Below are 18,918 nucleotides of genomic sequence, written 5' to 3'. Positions count from 1 at the left end.
CTTAATAATTTTATTATTCTATTATTTCCAATTAAATAATTCACAAGATATTAATGTTTACAATTCACGTTATAATGGCGCAATTTTATGTATCTTTCAAAAAATGGATTTTTTTTTTCATTGAACATCGCAAAATAATAAAATTATTATTCTCGTTATAATATTTCTTCTCCGACGATAATATTTTGAAATAATATTTTTGTCGAGAGAATTCTTTTCTTTAAATACAATGAAAAAAAGAGAAAAGGAGAGAGAAAAAAAAGAAAAAAAAAAAAAAAAAGATAAATGACGCGTATTAAAGGGTTGACGGAAGATAGAAATAAAAAAATGATATATCTTTGTGAAAGTACTCGTACCTTTGTGATAGAAAGTTCGAATTATTCCGATGTTACTTTTATAAAAGTCCCAATCAAGAATGCATCCGTTTCGAAAGCTGAATCATTAATCTCTCTCTTTCTCTCTCTCTTTCTCTCTTTCTCTCTCTCTCTCTTTCTCTCTTTCTCTCTTTCTCTCTCTCTCTTTCTCTTTCTCTTTCTCTCTTTTACTGCAACATTTTCGTGAGGGTCCCTTTCTCCGATCAAGCCCCCCCTAATTTTCTTCAATGAGTTCGTGCATGAAGATGGGTATCGTAGCCAAAAATGGTCTCGATAAATGGATCACATCGGAAGAGCGAAAGCAATCCAACTTCCAATGGAAAGGAGAAGATCGATTGCTTTCAATGCTCCTGTTGAAAATCATACCTTTGAGAAAAAAAATGAGATGGATGTGTGTGTGTGTGTATGTGTGTGTGTGTGTGTGTGTGTGTGTGGTCGTTCCAATTACGTCCAATTTGATGAACGTTCAATTAATATCGACTTGTTCGAAAAATTCATAACATTATTTTGAATAAAAATTTATATCCGAAGGATGTTAATTTTTTTTTTTTTTTTTTTTTTTTTTTCCTGAAAATTTGCTATCGGAAATATCTTGGAAATGAAAAGAAAAGAAACGAATGAATGTTCATAACTCACGTTTGTAGTCGATAAACTTTCGTAGGAAATACTTTTCTTTAAGTTCGTGTATCCATAATAAATCAAGTACTTAAGACTTTTTATAAGTAAAGTATATATTCATATATTTTTTCAATTTTTCTTATTCAAAATATATATTTGGGAAAGGAAATCGACAAATCGAAATTTCGTTATTCGATTTTAAATAAAAATTTTTCTAGGATAAATGTATTCCTATATTTAAAAATTTTTTCTGTAAATCGTAACTCATAGTTGAATTTTTAATAAGAATATACATAAAAAATTTATGTAACATATATATATATATATGTCTTTAAAAGTATTTTTATATTCTTCAAAATTTTCTATTCATTTTATTCTTTTAAATATTTTACTCAGCTATGTATATTTGTACATAGTGACATAAATTTATTAATAATAAATTAATTGAATAAATAAATAAATAAATAAATAGATAAATGAATGAATGAATGAATAAATATAAAAATCGATTTACGAAATCTTTCCACGTGATTGATTAAATAATATGATTAATAAAAATAAGCCATTGGTATTGTACTTGCCATCTTTTTTATTTTTTTTCTTCTTACATTTGCATGCAAAAATCTCAACAAAGGAATCTCTCGTTTCATTGAATTCGTTCGCATCGATATGCCGATGTTTTTACTTTAATTCCGTTATCGTACGTATCTCGCTCAATCGATTTACTCTTTTTCGAATTCTCGATCCTCGATAGAGTTCAGCGAACCTAGTCAATGTGTTCACTAAGCTCAGCAGGTTCGCTGACACCGGTTTTGTGATAATCTTTAGATCAAGTTAAATTGGATAAACTAGATTGTAACTATAATTTTCTTTTTCTTTTTCTTTTCCTTTTTTTTTTCTTTTTTTGGTTGGGGAAATAGGAATACGTACGGGAGATATGTTGTTAATTGACGCACATAGTCGAGAAATCTTATAAAACTAAATAGAATCACAATTTGCAATTGGATAGCTCGCGTTAAAACTGTTGATTCTTATGATCATGTCCGATAATATAAAGTAAAAATGTACCTGTAGTAACTGTGGAGTGACAAAAAAAAAAAAAAAGAAATTCCTCCTTGAAATCGTACAATTAATTTATTATAAAGCGTATATATAAAAATGTGTAAGTTAACGTGAACGACAAAAGAAAAGAAAGGAAAATAACAACAACATCAACAATAGTAATAATAATAATTGGAAGAGTTGTGTGGTTGATCAAAAGGAAGAAAAAGAAAAGAAAGGGAAAAGAGAAATAAACAAGCAAAAAAAAAAAGAATTGAAAAAAAAAATAAAATAAGAGAAGAGGAGATCAATCGAAAACCCCGATCGACGAATAAATCGGGTCATGAGGACATGAACGACCCGAGTTTAAGGGAATCTGAAGATCAAGCGCTTTTACCGATACATCCAGATCAAGATGGCGGTGGATCAGGATGGTACGCCTCATCATCGATCACCGAATCGACTTTCGAAAGTCTCGCATTGGACGTTTCTTACGCGGGATTGGACGTGTCCTCTCGTGATCTCGTTGATCATGCGACGAGTAGTTATCGAGAGACAAGAGAAGGAACAGGAGGTGGCGGAGGAGAAGGAGACGAGGATATTGAAAGAAAGGCGAAGATGAATAGAGATGATTTGTGGGAAGACATTGGTGTCGTTGATTATCTCGAAAGAAAACTTGGACCACCTGATGAAAGTACACCTGAGGAACGTGTTGAAGCTTTGAGAGAAATTTTAGCTGAAACTGATATACACGAGGGCGACGGGGATCTATCGGATTTTCTATTTCATATAGCAAGGACGAAACACGGGAAGATCTACATCAGAGTTATTCGTACTCTGCTACTAAACAGAGGTAGGGACATAATCGTCGATTATAAAAAAAATTACTATTGTTCAACAATATATATATATATATATATATATATATATGTTATTAGTAATGTATAGCAAATTGAATTTTTCTCAAGAATTTCTTTTTCTATAAGTTCTTTTATAATAAATATTATAATCAAATGTAAATTTGTTGTTAATAATTTACAAATTTTATAATACATAGGCACAAGTATAAAGGGAAAATACTTATTTAATAAGTAATTAAGAATTCATCATCATAATTCATAATTATATGAAAACAATTTATAAAGGAGCAAATTTTGTTTAAATACTTTTCTTTTTTTTTTTTTTTTTTTATCAGTCATTCATTCATTGCAAACAATCGATTGTAATTTGTAAAAGATTGAATCTGAAGTGCAAAATCTATATAAATCTGTGTAGATTTTCATTAGATTTTCGATAATTTTGTTAAGTTGTGGTTTCTTTTTTCCTTTTTGAGATTTTATTTTTTAATGCATATTTTATCTTTTTCTTTTTATATATATGTATATATATTTTTTTTGTTGTTGTTATCTTTTATCTCACAAATCGATAAGCGATAATACAGAATAAGAATTTTTCAGGAAATCTTGATTTGCATAAAATGGTGAAATTGAATTTCGCGAAGCGTCGAATGTGAGTTTGATTTCACAAACAAACAAAAAAAAAAAAAAAAAAAAGAAAAAAAGAAAGAAAAAACAAAGAATTGTTATTTGGACTAAAAAACCTTTCTGTAATAAAACTACAGGAAGAGACAGGTTGAAGATGTTCAGTTAATAATAAATGTTTTCGATTTATCTGTACAATTATGTACGTGTAATCTCTGCTCAGCTGACCGTGTAATTGTTACTTGCACTGCGTTAAGCTAACGTGACGAGACAGTGTTATATCTGTCTTTCTGAAAGTTCTTTTTTTTTTCCTCAATTTTTATCCATACATATATGTATGTATATATGTACATATGTATATATATATATATATATGTATGTATGTATGTATATATGTATGTATGTATCTTTGATGTTATAAGCATTTGAGCTCTCATTTTGTCATAAATTAAACTTCGAATGGAAAAATTTACAAATAACGAATTGGAAATAAAGAGAGGGGGATGGGGGGAGAGAGAAAATTACATACAACGCTCGACGTATAGTTCAATCATTCACGATTCCCAACTGTGATGTGACATGTGACTGTTGCATGACATTGTCAAATATACGTGAGAAGTAATCACATTCTCTTGTTGTTCTTTATCATGAACATATTGAAAAATTTCCAATCTCGTTTTGGTACACCTGTCGCGGTATGCTTCTGTAAAATTTATTCAGAAGTATGAGAGAAGGAACAAAAGAAAGGAAATCACGAAGATCTTCTCTTTCTTTCTTTATTTTTTTTGTTTGTTTCCTTCTTCTTCGTCCGACCTTGAACTCGTACATCTCGAGTTACAGCAGAGACACGAAAAGATTAAAGAAAAAAAAAGATCGATATCGAGGATCGAAAATTCGATTGTTCGTTGTTTCGTTTTTCTTTTTTCACATCTTATATTTAAAAAAAAAAAAGAAAAAGTTCGTAAAATAAGTACATACGAAGCAACGATTATAAAAATTGTTGATTAACCACTGTTGCGGTGCAAAGAAATTCACGGTTGACGTACCATGCACGTCATTTTTCTTTCTGCAACAATCGCCTGACGACGTATGTAATACGTCGCTGGCGTTCTGGTGACAGAAGCATCTCGACGTGCGTGACACGTCCTTTCACCGCAAGTGGTTAAAATCGAGATCGGAGATTAAAAATCTTCGTAAAATAGAATTTATCAATTATTTCGTATAAGTATGATTAATATTATCAGAAAAGAGGGAGAAAAAAATATTAGATCTAAAACTTCGTCGTTGTTGTTGTGTTGTTGTTGTTGTTGTTGTTGTTGTTAATAAAAATATTTAAAAAAATATTATAGGACGATTGATGACATATTAATTAATTATAAAATAAACAATTCATAATATCTGTATATATACATATATATATATATATATATATATATCTATGTAGAAATTTTTTACATAACAAATAGAAAAAAATCTCTGCCTTCTATTTTAATCAAATCTAATTAAATACACTTTAATTCATTCAGTGACAAATCATTTGTTAAAAAAATAAAAAGAGAAAAGTCGATACGTATGTATCGTACGTATTAAAAATTGTTTATCAAAAACAATCCGACGGTATCTTAAAATATGCGCTCGAATTCATCATATTTAATTGTATATTTTTTAATTAGGCTGTTGCTTGATTATCCCGAAAAGTTATTCCTTCTTCTTCTCCTTCTTTTCCTTTTTTCTCCTTCTTCTCCTTTTTTTTCCTTCCTCGTTGAATCGATTCATCTAATATTGAAATCCTTAAAAAAAGAAAAAAAAAACATGTCGACGATATCGACGTCTCAAATGACAAGTAACATCAAAAATAATAACGACAACGATAACAATGGTGATGTTAGTTATTATGGCAATGATGATGATGGTGGTGATGATGAGGGTAGTAATGGTGATACGTTTTTTATGGAACTTGTTGGTAATAGTACATACTTCCGATTATATATCACTGTTCAAGCCTAATGGAACATAGTCTCCCGAAGGACTTCAAATTCTCAAAGATAATTGAAAAATATTATTACAAGTTGGATAGGGAAGAGACGAAAACGTTTGAGGAAATCCTGTGGGAAGACAAGGTGATGATAGATAAGACGAATTCCTTCGATTTCCTTTTTTTTTTTTCCTTTTTTTTTTGCTTTTTTTTTTGCTTTTTTTTTTTTTTTTTTCTTTTTTTTTTTTTTAATCTTCCTGATAAGAATATTATGCACGAGAGAGATAAACGAGGAATTATGAGAAGAGAAATCTTGTATTAAATTAACGAGGAAGTGAAGCTTAATTATCACGTGTGTGTGAGCAAGAGAGGGAGAGAGAGAGAGAGAGAGAGAGAGAGAGAGAGAGAGAGAGAGAGAGAGAGAGAGAGAGAGAGAGAGAGATCACAAATTCAAAACAACAATTAATATTAATTTTCTTTATTTTTCTTCGCGCGATCATCAGTACAGATTATTCTTTTTAAATGCAATTACAGGTAATCCTCGTGTAACGCAGATATTTGAACAATGCGATTTCGACAAAAAGTGATCTTGATTAATGAAATTTTTCGATTTTGTTTTTTTATTTCTTTTATATTATTTAATTTTGTATATTATTTAAAACACATAATACATGAAATATGCATTTCATTATATTTTATTTTCACAAAACATACTTATACGTTATCTGCAATGAAATTTATTTGTAATTTTTAAAATCTTATATATATGTATATATCATTTTATATTATATTTATTTATTATTTATTATATTTTTTTTATATTTTATATTTATATACAAATTAGTTGAATCAGAAAAAAATACATTTTTATTTTTCACGTCAGTTTTTTTAATTAAGAAAAGTACACATAAAGAAATAAAATCATTAAAAATAATAATAATAATAATAATAATAATAACAATAATAATAATAATAATAATAATAATAATAATAATAATAATAATAATAATAATAATAAAACATTTGGAATTCAATCCAATTAATTTTTTCCATTAGATAGGAGTCTTCTATAAAGCGATTTTATATATATTAATATAGTGATACTTTTATCAAATTTCTATTATAGGAAATGTTCGCTTTATACAGGTGCGTTACCTGTTCTATATCAAATTTTGAAACAATGATAACATTGAAATATAGGAATCGAAAAGTATTGAAATACGATCGATGATCCTACCATGCGAGGATACTTCGATGACAAAGTTGGATCACATTCGGATTTATATTTGATTGAGGATAGTAACTTTTTTAATCCTATTATCGACGATTCTTATCTAATGAGAAAGATAGTATGTTCAAGTTTGTTCAATTGTATATATGGTTTTAGGGTATACCCAAAGTTACAAATATCAGATTATTTTTGGAAATCTCTAATTGTATTGAAATAAACGATAGAAACATAGTTATGCCAATGGTTATACGTGATTTGAAGGACACGGCTAAGATAGCTGATACAATTGTCAGAGGATGTTAAATTATTGGTAATTCATGGTCCATTCATTGGATAGACAATACTGCCAATGCAGTTTGTACTCATCAACAAGAACTTGTACTATCTGATGGTACAGCGATAGTTGATGTCATTGTCTTAACCAAACCATTAGGTATTACATTAGTTATTTATTACCTTATATCAATGGATAGAACAATCGGAAAAACGTACAAGATTATTGCTAAAACTGTCAACGAGGATGACGTTAAAATAGCTTATTGCAGAGTTGTCGATTTTATGACTAATCGTCATAATGAATTGATGAATTATTAGGGGACTAATCGTTTAGGCGAATCTTATTAGAAAAATTAGAATATACATGTATATACATTGAGGTTAATTTTCTTATAGGAAAAATCAATTTAATTAATATATATATATATATATATATGTTATATATATGTATTATATTATATATATTTACATATACATGATGTCATCATCAAATCGTTAGATGAGAAAAAAGAAAGAAAGAAGGATGGGTTCTAAATAAAATTTTAATTAAGAATGAACTTTTTTGGTACAGTACAATGCTCATACAGACTGCGTAATATCATCTTACGGAATTTTTGTTCATGCCGAATTATTGATACGTTGTCGAAGGAACAACGTCAATTTTGTAATTCACAGTATACCGATTATAGTTAAGATGTGCGGTTTGTTCGAAGATAATCGGAAATTCGATGGCATTACTATGGGTTATGATAGCTTGTAAATATAGTATTGCTTCGCGAACAAACTACGATTTATTGCAAGGCATTGAATAAGATCGAACGTATGAATGCTTGGATCATTTGATATTAGTTGAAAGTGGAGAACGAAAGGCACGGGTTATTATCGATCGTCCAAGAATTATCGAGATATCATCGAAGAACACGACTGATTCTTTATGATGATAGTATTTTTTAATCGTATTATAACAAGATAAAGATACATGGCTCGATGTAAGTTTAATTTTATTATCATTTGCAGTGAACTTACAAATGATCGTTATGCGTTCTGTTACGAATCGTTTTTTTCTGTCTATTTTTTTTTTTCTTTTTTTTCTTTTTTTTTCTATTTTTATAAAAATGGTGTAATTTAAAAATTATACTTAGGAATATCTCATATCCACAATAAAGTTTTATATGTGTATATATATATATATATATATATATATATATATATATTCTTTAGTATAAAAATAGCATATATAAATTCTATAGCATAGGTTGCTATTGTTTTCATTATATTTTGTCATAACGAAGTTGTAATTGTATTTTTTTATAATAATTGATTATATTATCTACCATCGTACGGTATTATTATTATTATTATTATTATTGTTTCCATTTGATTATTACATAGGAGTTATTTACTTCCTATAAGCCTGAGAAATTTTCGGATCACATGCATATCGTTTTTTTTTTCTTTCTTTCTTTCTCATTTTTTGTACTTGTTCTTTTTCTTCTTTCTTTTCCTCAACAAGATTCCCGCAATTATTTTTTTATACATACGTACATACATACGTACATATATATATATATATTTATTTATAAATTACATGACTCGTGTGTGTCAAGCTCGTTAACTTACGCACATTGATCATTATCACTCAAGCAAAATGTCACATATGCACACAAGCTTAATCGTTGTCATTAATACTTCCTCGCTAATCATAGATGAATCGGTTTCTGCATAACTCTTAATATAAATATATATATATATATATATATACATATATATATATATATATATATATATATATATATATTTATGTTAAGAAAAATATCTTTATTTCATGTCATGAAATATTTTAAGAATACGAAATACAAAATATTCGATTTCAGATTGAACCGGAAGTTTATTGATTTTTAATTTTTCTTACGAAACATGCTGTACATATACTTTTTCATTAATTAATTAGACATTTTAATCAGTCTTCAATAATTTTTTAAAGATAATTTATTACAATATATAATTATTAGAAACAAAAAGAAAAAAATACAGGACGTTTCATGAGAAAAATGAAATGTCATTGGACTTTCGGTTTAATCAGAAATCTAATGTTACATTTAATTGTAATCTTAAAATAATTTACATACGAATAAAAATAATTATTATAATTTTTTTCATATATATATATATATATATATATATATATATATATTTCCTTCTTTTTATTAAAAAAAAGAAATATTCAACTAGCCTATATATATATATATATTCTACATATACATATATTTCTTAAATAAAACTATTTCTTGTCGAAGACGTTATAAGGGGTGGGAAAAAAAAGAAAGAAAGAAAAAGAAATAAGGGAAAAATATTTGAATCGTTACTTATGAAAAAGCGTAGAACGGATATTATAAAATTTATCGCGTGTCATGCACATTCGTATCGATATCGATTTCAATCACAAGTTTGGTAGCAATTTGAAAGAAAAATTAAAAAAAAAAATTAAAAAAAAAAAAGAAAGAGCAAATAGATATAATCATAATGTCGACGTTCAACGAGAATTTATGTTAATGAATTTGATCGATTCAAGATAGAAAATTGTTCGAAAAAAAAAAAAAAAATTGATTTTATTTCTCAATATTTCATCGCATTGAAAGAAGAAAAAGAACAAAAAAATAAAATAAAAGAAAACGTACGATAAAATAATTTATACAAATATTTACTATTCTGCAAAGTTATACAAATAAAAGATTAATGTGTCATTAGTAGTTTTATAATCGAATTCATATATGTTTAATTCTCTACGGGAACTTTGCCAAGAAGTTTAAATACGAAAGTATTTTTGAAAAAGTAAAAGAAGAAAAAGAAGTAGTAAGAAAACAAAAAGAAAACTAGTTCTTTCTTTCAGTATAAAATTAGCACTGACACATATATATATATATAAACATATAGGTATTGAGAAGTTATAACTGGTTAAATATCAACGATCTATTTCCATATCCGATTCATACAAATGTCAGGAGAATGAACGTTGAATGGATCGATGAGTTGGTGGTAGAGTAGGTCGTAAAGTTGTATATTCCCTTTAAGCCATTTAAAGATCGAGCTGTGAACGCCCTTTCGAGAGAGAAAGAGAAAAAGTTCTATAAAAATTATTTTTTAAATGGATAAATATGTCTAGACGCAATATGCAATGTTTAATTTCTTAACATACGTTTTTCTATTTTATCAAATAAAAATGAGAAAAAGTGTAAATAAAAAAATCTGCAAAAAAAGAAATAAGCTATTGAACGTTTTTAAAAAAAAAATAAAAAAAGAAACAAACGAGAGAGAGAGAGAGAGACATGTTCTTTTCTTGTTCGGTCGGTAAAATGTGTTATCGACTTGAAAGTAGCGCCATCTGGCGTGAAAAAGAAGAACCCTTTGCTTGCTACGACGCAAAGGAGGGAGACATTGAAAGGCAACATGGCGGATTGATCCAGTCGCGGAACGTTTCGTACTAACGTTCTGATGAGTATCTCCAGAAGTGATTTTTACTAATTAGAAATATAACAGTGCCTTTGAAAGGATCGTTGCCATTCGTAAAAACAAATCACGAAAAACGTCATTTGCAAAAGGCCATTGAAACATAGTTTAAAGGTTAATTACATTGTGTTTTGAAGAATGTTTAATTTGAGCCACCAGCGCGAAGTACTGAAGGGTTGATATTACATGCGATTAAGAATCGCTTTTTAAACGATAGTTCGTTATTGAATGGTAAATATATATATTTAAAAAAATTTTTATCATTAATATATAGTATATATATATATATATATACAAATAAATATATATTTACATATATTTAAATATATATATATATATATATATATGTATATATATATAGTTATAGATATACGTAATGTGTGTATGTGTGTTGCACCGGCTTCGTGATATTCTCGTCATTGTGCATTGTCGATGTCGTTGGCATCGACGATTGGGGCGATGAGTCGTTCAAACTCAACGCTGATTGGTCGAATCTCTGACATAAACTTTTGTTTTACGACGATAATACTTACCCTCGAGATCGTTGGATTATAATCTTTTTTTTTTTTGTTTCCTTTTCTCCCTTTTTTTACAATCTTCATGCATAAGGGAGCGCGCGCTCGCGTTCACTCAACCCCCTCCCCCCCCACTCGCCTCGTCCACTTTCTATCGTGTTGTTATCGTTTTCGTTTTTTGTTTTCTTTTTCTTTTGGCGCGTTTATCTCACTTTTTTTTTTTTTTCTTTTTGTCTTCGTTTCACTTTTCTTTTTACAAACGTATTTACAAAAGTTCATCGATGAGGTAATTCAAGTAGGATTAAAGTATCAATGAAGTATTGTGATACAAAGAAGTAGAAGATATTTATTACTTGGGCGATTTAATGCGCTAGTAATAAATATATATTTTAAAATGAGTCATTACGAGTATATTTTTAATGTATGACGATAAGAATTTAATCTGTTTCCTTTTTCTTTCTGTTTTTTAATTTTCTCTACGAGAGTAATAGCGTATACGAAAGAGAGAAGAATGATACAAGGTCAGAAAAATATTACGTAGGATATAGTATATACGACGCTAAGGTTTCATTCGCGTTAAGAAGTTTTTAAAAGTTTCTAAATTAGGTTTTTTTAAACTATTTGTAAATATATAGTTATATATATATATATTTTTTTTTTCTGTTTTTTTTTTTAAAGCAATGAATTTATTAAATACAGTCAGTTGATTAGGATTAACCAATTGAAAATATGATAACAGAAGATGGACAAAAATGGTTGTATTAATCGAATCGTAGAAAAAAGAAATTCAGATTCTAATGCAGTTCTTGACCGTGATTTTTAGAATACAACAAAAACGCTTAACGATCCTTGACATCGTTACTGCCCATTGTTTGCCAGTATTATTGGAAATATGGTATTATGTAAGTGTATTGTATATATAATTACATATGTTCACTCGCTATCTGTTTTTAAGGGAGCGAACGAGGTTACGGTAGGATTTCCTTTTTTTCTGTTTTTTTTTTCTCCTTATATATTTTATATATAAGAGAGCCAAGTTTGTGACACATAACCTCTCTCTCTCTCTCTCTCTCTCTCTCTCTCTCTCTCTCTCTCTCTCTCTCTCTCTCTCTCTCTCTCTCTCTCTCTCTCTCTCTCTCTCTCTCTCTCTCTCTCTCTCTTCTCTATGTATTGAGATATCACTTTATTACATAATTGGGTAGAAAATATTTATATCTAAATGACGAGTATTAAGTTTACATGATAAAGTAGATTGTGTATATGTATATGTTATGTATATATATGCATATACATACATACATTCATACATACATATATATATACATACATACATACATACATACATACATACATACATACATACATACATACATACATACATTCATACATACATACATACATAGATATATAATTCTATCGCGTGTAAACACAGTCTGATTTTTAATCGGTCTGATTCTCTCCGATGTATTTATACCGTCCCTATTTAAATGCAAAAGGCTTCATGGATTTTATAGTATCAGTTTGGTTGGTGCAAAGTCTTATGCAAGACTCGAGCAAACCTTACCTTTAGTCTCTCTTCGTAACTCCTCACCCCTAAACGAAGAAAATCAATAATCACCTGTATCATCGTTTGCGTCTTTATTTTGTTTCTTAATAGTCCTGTTATAAAAAAAAAACTTAAAAGAGCCCAAAAGAAAACAATAGAATATGCATGTATATTCGGTATGTACGTACATAAGTCGATGATTATAAAAGCTACTTATTCTATATTTGTTTTCTTTTTTTTTTTTTTTTTCTTTCTTTTTCCTTTTTTTTTTCTTTTTTTCAAATATTTTTTTTTGTAAGCGAAAATTATCAATACATTTAATTTTGTTAGATTTTTGTTTACTTGAAATACTACATACACAATATATATAATTTAATGATTACAAAAGTTACATATGTCATATACATACATTTGTTTACATATATATATATATATATATATATATATTAAATTGTATCAGATTTTCTATCATACGTTATGGAAATGGTTATGCAAATTCACGTAATGAATTGTTGGTTTGATTCAGTGAAATAAAAAAGATAAATTGTTTTTTGTAATTTTTAACGCAAAACATTTAGAAATACTTAAATTTCTAATAATTAAATTACGTATATCATTAATGATGGACGAATGTTGAATTAATGATTAAATTGCATCAGTATATTTCATACTATGATATCGACCGTCTATGTATATATATATATATATATATATTATATATATATATACACAGTTATAAGATGTCATGTTCGTATATTCACACGGAAGTAAAAGTAAGTTGAATCTATAGTTACATGAAATAGGGTCATTTGTATTACGTCAAGACTTTAGGTAATTGAAATTAATATTCTGATAGAGAGATAGAAAGAGAAAGAGAGTGATTAAGAGAGAGAGAGAGAGAGAGAGAGAGAGAGAGAGAGAGAGAGAGAGAGAGAGATACCAAAAGCATTATTTAAAGGGATGAAGAACGTTTGAATATTGAAATTCAATATCGTCACTCAATATACTCGTAATAACATTTTCATGATATATGAACAAACACAAATACAAATGTACGTACGTAAAATACATATGTGTGTATATATATATATACATACATACATCGATGTTTTCATTCAGTTAAATTTACAATCCCGATGCAGCACGCATGCATTGTATTACATTTCTGATTATTTAATGGACTGTTTTATTCTCGTTACTTCGAACAACCATATTCTATAAGCAGTGTCATTATTGGAATTGTCAAATATGGAATTGTTTAAAGGTATCGAATAAATCCGTTCAATATACATATATATACATATATATATATGTGTATATACATATACAGGGTGTTCGTCCATAAATATCCATCCAGAAATATATCACGTAGTTGGTTGGTTAGAAAAAAAAAAAAGTGTAATAAAAAGGAACAAGCACGATTCTGAGTCAGTTACAAAGTGCATATAATTTTTCTTTTGTTTTTTACTCGTAACCTTTTTAGGTCATGAAGGTCAATATTGTTTCTTTCTTTCTTTCCTTTTTTTCTTTTCTTTTTTTTTTTCTTTCTTTTTCCTCCTCTTTTCCTTTCGTATTTATATATTAGCGGTCATTTGCAATCTAATTCATATCTAGTAAAAAATTGTCATTATTCATCGTACACGAGATAATCAGCATCTGAAGTATTAAATGTAGTTGATATTCAATATTATAATTTGAGTGACAATCATCAGATTACATTATATTTTGAAGATGATTTCTTCGAACGAAATTAATTGATCTTTTACTTCTTGGAATATACGATTAGTGATTTGTTTTATGAATAATGTATTTGCATAGAATTGAATATATGAATTCAACAATGTGATTCTGCGTGAATCTGTTGAATCAATTGTTAAGACGTCGATTATTTCGTAAACGATGTATAATAATAAAGTTTTTACTAGATATGATTTTTGGTCGCAAATAATTGAGTTATAAGTATAAAAAAAAAGAATTTGTAGGTATCTCTTTAAAAATATGAAAAAAAAAAAAAAAGAAAAGAAAAATTGTGTTAACCTTTATAACGTGGAAAGGTCACGAATAAAAAAAAAAAAGAAAAAAAAAAGAAGAAGAAATAAAGAAAAAGAAATATTTACATATGTATCCTGTTGTACCAGACTCAGAACCGTACAAATTTTTTTTTTTTTTTTCTTGTAACTTCAATCAGTCAGGAAATATTTGTTTGGACATATATGAACAATCTGTATACAATATATCTATAATATAGCTTAACGTTGATGTCAAATGAAAAAAAAATATTAAACGATATTATAAATAATGAAATAATTAAAGTTTGATAAAAAATTTGATTGTTCCAAGTATTTGAACAATTGACTAAACAATTAAAATAAACAATTAACGTAGATATTTGTTAAATAAAAATAGATGCTAATCAAAAGAGACTAAAAATCATGGATGTGCGATAGGGAGTAACATGCACTTTTCCTATCAATGATTGAATGTGAACGTTTATTAAAAGTTTATCAAGAATGATATAAAGGTTAGATTAATGTAAATAAAATTCGGGGATATGGAAGTGGGTAACGTAATGGGTATGATAGTTTTTGGTGTTGGAGTTGGGGTCCGTGTAGGGCCTCTATTGGTGTACCCTGGAGGACGAGGAAGAAAGAGATAAACAAAACTGGAGTGCCAGGTTGGAGAAAATCGAAGAGGAAGCAACCTCTTCGAGTCATCATCATCATCATTATCATCCTGATCATCATCATCATTATTCTCATTATCAACATCAGTATCATCATCAACAACAAGAACAACAACAAGAGCAAGAGCAACAACAGTATCAACGTCATCAACAACAGGAGGATTCTCAGGAGGATGATCCTTACGAATACGACGAGGACATTAGACCTTCGACGTCCAACGTTTCGTCCGAGTTTGATTCAACTTCCGAGAGCTATGAAAACGAAGTGGCTAGAGTTCTTCGTTTCGAGACATATTATTCGCAAACGGGTTCAGTACCTAACAACGTGCCTACTACTAGGGTCAGCGCTCCTTGCTGGGACTGCAAAAGTTGTGTCGAAGGGACGCCATTGTTTCTTCTTGGCTCGCCGACCGACACACCCTGCACTTGCATATCCTGTCAGTACTCTTAACCTATCAAATCAAATACAGTCTCTATCATACGATTATATATATATATATATATTTAAATACTTTTAATTATAATATATATATATATTTAGATACTTTTGATTTTATCTCGTAAACATGGAGAAAAAAGAAACAATCTGATCGAATGATATCAGCTGATCATACTTCTTCGACAGGACGAGTTTTCTTCGGCTTTTTTATATGATGGTTTTATATATGGATATATATATATATATATATATATATATATATATATATATATCGTTGCATGTTAAAATGCTTAAAGTTTCTTACAATATTTTTTAAAGTATGAACAAATACGTAATTCAATGATTCTTTACTACGAATGTACGTAAGCAATGTTTGATTTTTTTATCCTTTTTTTTTCTTCCTTCTTTACATTGTGTCAAACCAATAATTGCTCAAGACTAATAAAAGATAACATGACGATAAATTGATTAGATCACAGGTAGTACTACTACTACTACTACTACTACTACTACTACTACTTATCAATGTGTCCTTGACTCTCTTTCTCTCTCTCTCTCTCTCTCTCTCTCTCTCTCTCTCTCTTTCTGTCTCTCTCTTATTCTCTTATTCTTTCATAATCGTAATACTTACGACGACCACAGATTTTCCTTCTTCTTATTGGACGTCACGAATACGCGAGATTTACATTGAGATTTATTCGTCAGTAGTGAACAGAACATTATTTGCTATTTCGAGATACGAAACGTAATAGATAGATGTTTGGAAATTATATTTCGAATTAGATTCGAATATAATTGTTGAAGTCACGTGAATACGCGTCAAATTAATCTGTCAAATTTTCTCATCTGTTTAAATTCATATCAATTATATCAAATGCATCTAACTACTCTTTGTGTGTTCGATAATTTATGATAAAACTTTATTTTATCAATATAATACGTACATATATAAATACGTTAAAGATATACATAGTTAAGTTTATATTTAATATAAATATAAATTACATCATGTACATTATATACAATATTTACAATATTAACAATGAAAAAAAAAAAAATAGATAAAAATTGTCTGAAAATAAGAATAACGAAAAAAAAAATGGCGGAAATGTCTGGCACAATAGAAAAGCGCGTATAAAAGTCTTGTGTCACCCTTCCTCCCTCTCTTCTCTCCTCGCGCCACCTTTTTCCATGTTTCATCACGTGACAAAGCACGAGAAGATCATAAGGTTATTTAAACTTCACGCCTCGATCGAATGAAAACTCGTCTGCGTCGTATCGTGTTTAATTATAATAATTAATGATCATTCTCATTATCACATACATAATTTCGATGCTTCTTTTTTTTTTTTTTTTTTTTTTTTTTTTTAATTAACGCTGCCTGGCAAAAAATAATACATGTGTATATATTTTAACGAAGGACACTGTGCATTTTCTATAAGATACCCGGACATCTCTTAACACACATACTCACACATGTACATGCATATGCACGCATGTTTATTATTCTTTTTCGCACATGCCACTGTAAATATATCAGCTGCTTTGTCTAATATAATGATCGCTATTGCATTTTGCTCACGTTTATCTTCTTTGTTTTTTAATTGAATTATCATGTACTATATATTATGTATATCCATAGTACATATATTATTTTGCAATATATAAATATTATATGTATTACTATTTATACTATTTTGTAGTATATAAATACTATACATACTATTACATATACATATTATATATGTACAAAGGTTACTTATAACTTATGCTATATATATATATATATGCGCACACACACTAGGTTATAATAAGACTATAATGAAGTTACTATTCTATAACAAAAATTTATTACTTTTTATATTAGCGAGAGATCAATAATTGTGGGAGAAAAAATTTTTCCAAATTACTTTTAAAATTAAATCATTAGTAGTTCGCAAAATTGTACGAAACATTGTCTCGTTTTTTTTTTTTTTTTTAATATAATGATATGCGCAAGGAAAAAAATTTCATCGATAAATATTCTTAGGAATAAAAAAGAAGAATATTTGTGGTCTTTTATATAATATCGTTAAAGTTTTATTGGAAAATATTTTTAGATGAAGGGAAAAAAAAAAGAAACGATAAAAAGAAAAAAAAAGAAATAAAAGAACGCATGGTCACTTATGTAATTTCGTTTATGTTATGAGCAAACGAAATAAATTACGAGAATATGTCGTAAGATGTAACGACGTTTGAAAAAAGAAGAAAAAGAAAAAGTATATATATATATATTATGTATACAGAAAATCATAATCGATTTTTTACGAACGTGTTACATCGACCCGTATTGTTTGAGATTATTTTAGATTATCACTCGTGAGTATGGGCGTGATGAATCATTCGCTCCCCTACTTACTTGGAATATTTGCACGGATTCCAGTCGTATTAGATTAGCCGTGCATCTAAACTGGTTTTCATGACAACATGAGAAAGGACTTTAACGCAACCGGTTTTAAATATCTCCGAGAAGTTTTGTGACACGTCGCGTTATGGCGACATATGAAATCATTTTTATCCAAATTTTGATGTCCATAAATAATCTACTCTTTATATATTTTATTTCTTTTATATCTTTTCTGTTCTTTTCGTTTCGTTTTTATTTATGTATTTTTTGTTATTATTATTTTTATTATTATTATTTTTTTATTTATTATTATTATTTTTTTATTTATTATTATTATTTTTTATTATTACTATGTGACACTTCAACGACGGTTCATTAAAAAAAAAAAAAAAAAAAAAAAAAAAATGTAAACAAAAAATTATTTTTGATTATAAAATTTCATTATTAGATTTCATTTCATATTAATTTTTATTAATTTAATTGTAATTACTTATCGAAAATTAATTACGACGATATAGTTGAATATCAAGGTGAAGTTTTATTCAAAAGGAATGAAATAATAAAAGGAGAAATTCTGCGAAAATTAATTATCGCGGCAACAGAGGAGCATTTTAATAAAATTCAATTGATAAATCCAAAAAAGATCAAATCAAAAGAATTGTACAATATAATTGACTATGCTGAAGCAATTGCATTTCAACGAAATTATTTTGTAAAATAAAAAAAAAAATACGAAAGTTAAATTTCAACAGTATAATTTTAATGAAATAAAAAAAAAATATATATATATATAACAAATGATTTTACATAAATTATTTATTAAACAAAATTATTCACTTTACTTTA

General features: G+C 27.9%; 1 protein-coding gene across 9 annotated transcripts in view; it reads left to right on the top strand.

Moving 5' to 3' along the window:
• The window catches only part of milt (trafficking kinesin-binding protein milt), a 72,054-nt gene that overhangs the window by 43,531 nt on the left and 9,605 nt on the right, over positions 1 to 18,918 (top strand). For 2 of the 9 annotated variants that reach the window (XM_035880172.2, XM_085656109.1), the window contains exon 2: positions 1,913 to 2,886. The exons of 5 other annotated variants lie outside the window; for them this stretch is intronic. In XM_035880172.2, coding sequence (XP_035736065.1) covers positions 2,385 to 2,886 — 502 coding nt within the window. In that variant the 5' untranslated portion in view covers positions 1,913 to 2,384. Of the gene's footprint in view, positions 1 to 1,912; positions 2,887 to 10,445; positions 10,735 to 15,210; positions 15,685 to 18,918 lie in introns of those variants that run through there. 2 more of the 9 variants (XM_035880178.2, XM_035880179.2) reach the window with 2 other exon arrangements.

This window comes from Vespa mandarinia, chromosome 3 (genome assembly GCF_050613455.1).
Source record: "Vespa mandarinia isolate Hongniang chromosome 3, ASM5061345v1, whole genome shotgun sequence".
Lineage (NCBI taxonomy): Eukaryota > Metazoa > Arthropoda > Insecta > Hymenoptera > Vespidae > Vespa > Vespa mandarinia.
This window is presented reverse-complemented; position numbering and strand designations above follow the sequence as displayed.